At 43.6% G+C, this 2,797-nt stretch overlaps 1 protein-coding gene across 1 annotated transcript; it reads right to left on the reverse strand.

Annotated features, from left to right (window-relative positions):
* Positions 1-224: 224 nt before the first annotated feature.
* Positions 225-2,145, reverse strand: LOC138875811 (uncharacterized). Its single transcript, XM_070154681.1, has 4 exons — positions 2,046-2,145; positions 1,438-1,787; positions 1,296-1,371; positions 225-739 (listed from the first exon to the last, which is right to left on the reverse strand). Exons 1-4 carry the CDS (start codon positions 2,143-2,145, stop codon positions 225-227), a joined length of 1,041 nt encoding a protein of 346 aa, XP_070010782.1.
* Between the last annotated feature and the right edge of the window lie 652 nt (positions 2,146-2,797).

Here is a 2,797-nt window from a genome sequence, read left to right on the forward strand (position 1 = left end):
TCTTTGAAAAACACTTAGAACCTTGCAACTGATCAAATAAACAGTCAATCCTCGGGAGCGGGTACTTATTCTTGATCGTCACCTTATTCAAATGTTTATAACCAATACACATCCGTAAGGAACCATCTTTCTTCCTCACAAATAACACAGGTGCTCCCCACAGTGATGTACTAGGTGTGATAAAGCCTTTTTCAAGCAATTGCCTTAGCTATTCCTTTAACTCTTTAAGCAAACTCAATATTTGGCTCTGGTGGAAGACCCGAAAGTTCATGGGGAAAAACATCGAGAAACTCATTAACCACTTGAATGGACTGAATGGTTGGTAACTTTACTTCAATATGCTGAACCAAAACTAAGTGATAAATATAGACCTTTTTGATCATCTTCATTGCCTTGAGATAGGAAATAAATCTACCATTCGGGGTTGCCGTATTACCTTTCCACTCCAAAATAGGCTCCCCTGGAAATTGAAATCGGACTATCTTTGATCTACAATCAATGTTGGCATGACAAGAAGCCAACCAATCCATACTCATTATAACATCAAATTCTACCATATCCAACTCGATTAGATCCGCTACGATAGATTGACTATGAACTACTACCATACAACCCCTATATACTCGCTTAGCTATCATTGAGTCCCCAACAGGTGTAGACACCTCAAAAGGTTTAACCAATTCAGGTTTTATTCCAAACTTACTAGCAACTAACAGAGTAATGTATGATAAGGTGGAACCTGGGTCAATCAGTGCATATACATCATATGAGGAGACTGATAATATACCTATAACAACATCAGGCAATGACTCCTGGTCCTGTCATCCTGCCAACGCATAAATGCGGTTCTAAGGATAGCTCGAACTAGATGTTCCGCCTCTTCCTCTACCACGACTCATTGGTGCTTGTAGACCTTGCCTAGGAGGGCTTACTAATGATGACGAACCAGCTACAAATCTCGCAGGTTGAGCTATGCTTGCATCACCTCTTATTGCATCACCTCTTACCTAATCCTATACGGCACTGCTCGGTATGTTGCTTACCATATTGAGCACATCGTGGCAAGGGTGGCCTCATCTGATTTGACTTACCCCTATACTACGAACTTGAGGCCCTGAAATTCTGACCAGACCCTGAATATGAGGAATGATCAAATCTTTTATCGCTAAACTGAGGGGGCACGCTAGCCGATGGCTGGGCTGGATACCTCGAGTACTGTTACCTCTGACCACCTCGAAACTCACCAGAAGGACCGCAAGACTTCGCTCTCTTATTCTAGGCCCTATCATACTCACGATCGGCTCTTTGTTTTTGTTTACGCTTCTCTACACCCTGAGCATATGCCTGAATATGAGAAATATCCATGTCTGGCTGAAGAGAGACCGATATACAATCGCTAAGCAAGTGAGGCTCTAATCCCATCACGAACTAGTGAACCTGATCCTCCATCTTAGATACAATAGTGGGAGCATACTTAGCCAACAAATCAAACTGAAGATTGTACTCCCGAATACTCATGTTACCCTGCCGAAGGGTCAAGAACCTATCAATTCTGACCCGTCTAGGCTCTGGTGGTAGATAATGACGACGAAAAGCTTCTGTAAACTCCTTCCATACCGCTGGAGGGGCATCCTCACCTTTGGACAATTCCCAAGACTCGTACCAATTAACTGCAACATCTCGGAGTCTATAAGAGACTAGCTCAACTGACTCAGTCGTAGTGGCTTTAATTACCCTTAACGTCCTCTGCATCCTATCAATAAATACCTGAGGGTCCTTGTTTTGATCTGCTCCATACCGGAGGTTCTAAATTAATTAAGTCATGAACCCTCGCACTAACGGACCTATCTGCATGACCAATACCTATTTCCTGACGCCGAGCCTGCGCGGCTACTAATCGAGTTAATATCTGAATAACATCTCTTATCTCTTGACCCAGTGCATCCGACTGAGGTGTTGAATGTACAGGGGCGGGCGCTGAGTTGGTGCCCCTCGAAGCTCTTCTAGAAAGGGCAGGGTATGTGAAGTCTGAGATGGAACCTCACCATGAGACTCTCCCCAAGCCCTGGTAACTCGTGGCGCTTGACTAGTAGTCTCACAAGCCACGGATTTTCCCTTCTGGGCAGCTGTAGTCTTTGGAGGCATCACTAAAAATATCACATATCGTTAGGAACGTGAAAATCTTATATTGCATGATCTAGGATAAGAAGAGAGGATAACATCCTATATGTCTAGTAGCCTGCTGTTTATAAGTGTGGTGCACAACACACCCATAAATAAGACTCTACTAGACACGGTCTGTAGATAACCCTAGGACAGAACTACTCTGATACCACTTTTGTCACGACCCAAACCAGTGGGCAGCGATGGGTGCCCGAGTCTTACCTGTCAAACACTTCTAAGCATGCGTCTAAGATATAAACCTGAATAACATCTGCTGAATTACAAGAACAATGTACATGAAGGAAATCTGCCCCAAAAGGCATACATACATATACGTGCAACATACGTTGGCCGAGCCGATAAGGTTGCTATAGACAACTATACATCTCAAAACTGGAAGTCGGTACCCAAGTAGACATATTGTCTACAGACCTCTAACAAAAACATAACTGTACAAAGATGGGACTAAGCCACGTCATACCCATATATATATATATATATATATATCTTACCAAAATCAAAAGCAGCTCCGGATCAATTGGAGCACGCCAACTCTCGCTGATTAGGGATCATAAGAAGGGGGATCGTTAGCTTGCCTACCTGCACCTGCGGGCATGAAATGCAAGCCCCGTGA

The sequence above is a fragment of the Nicotiana sylvestris genome, chromosome 8 (genome assembly GCF_000393655.2).
Source record: "Nicotiana sylvestris chromosome 8, ASM39365v2, whole genome shotgun sequence".
Lineage (NCBI taxonomy): Eukaryota > Viridiplantae > Streptophyta > Magnoliopsida > Solanales > Solanaceae > Nicotiana > Nicotiana sylvestris.

Coding starts and splice junctions, on each gene's coding strand:
- LOC138875811 (XM_070154681.1), bottom strand. CDS start 2,145: ATGCCTCCAAAGACTACAGCTGCCCAGAAGGGAAAATCCGTGGCTTGT. Junction 1,788..2,045: donor GGCTTGGGGAGAGTCTCATG/GTGAGGTTCCAT, acceptor GGTATGGAGCAG/ATCAAAACAAGGACCCTCAG. Junction 740..1,295: donor ACAAAAACAAAGAGCCGATC/GTGAGTATGATA, acceptor TGATTGACCCAG/GTTCCACCTTATCATACATT.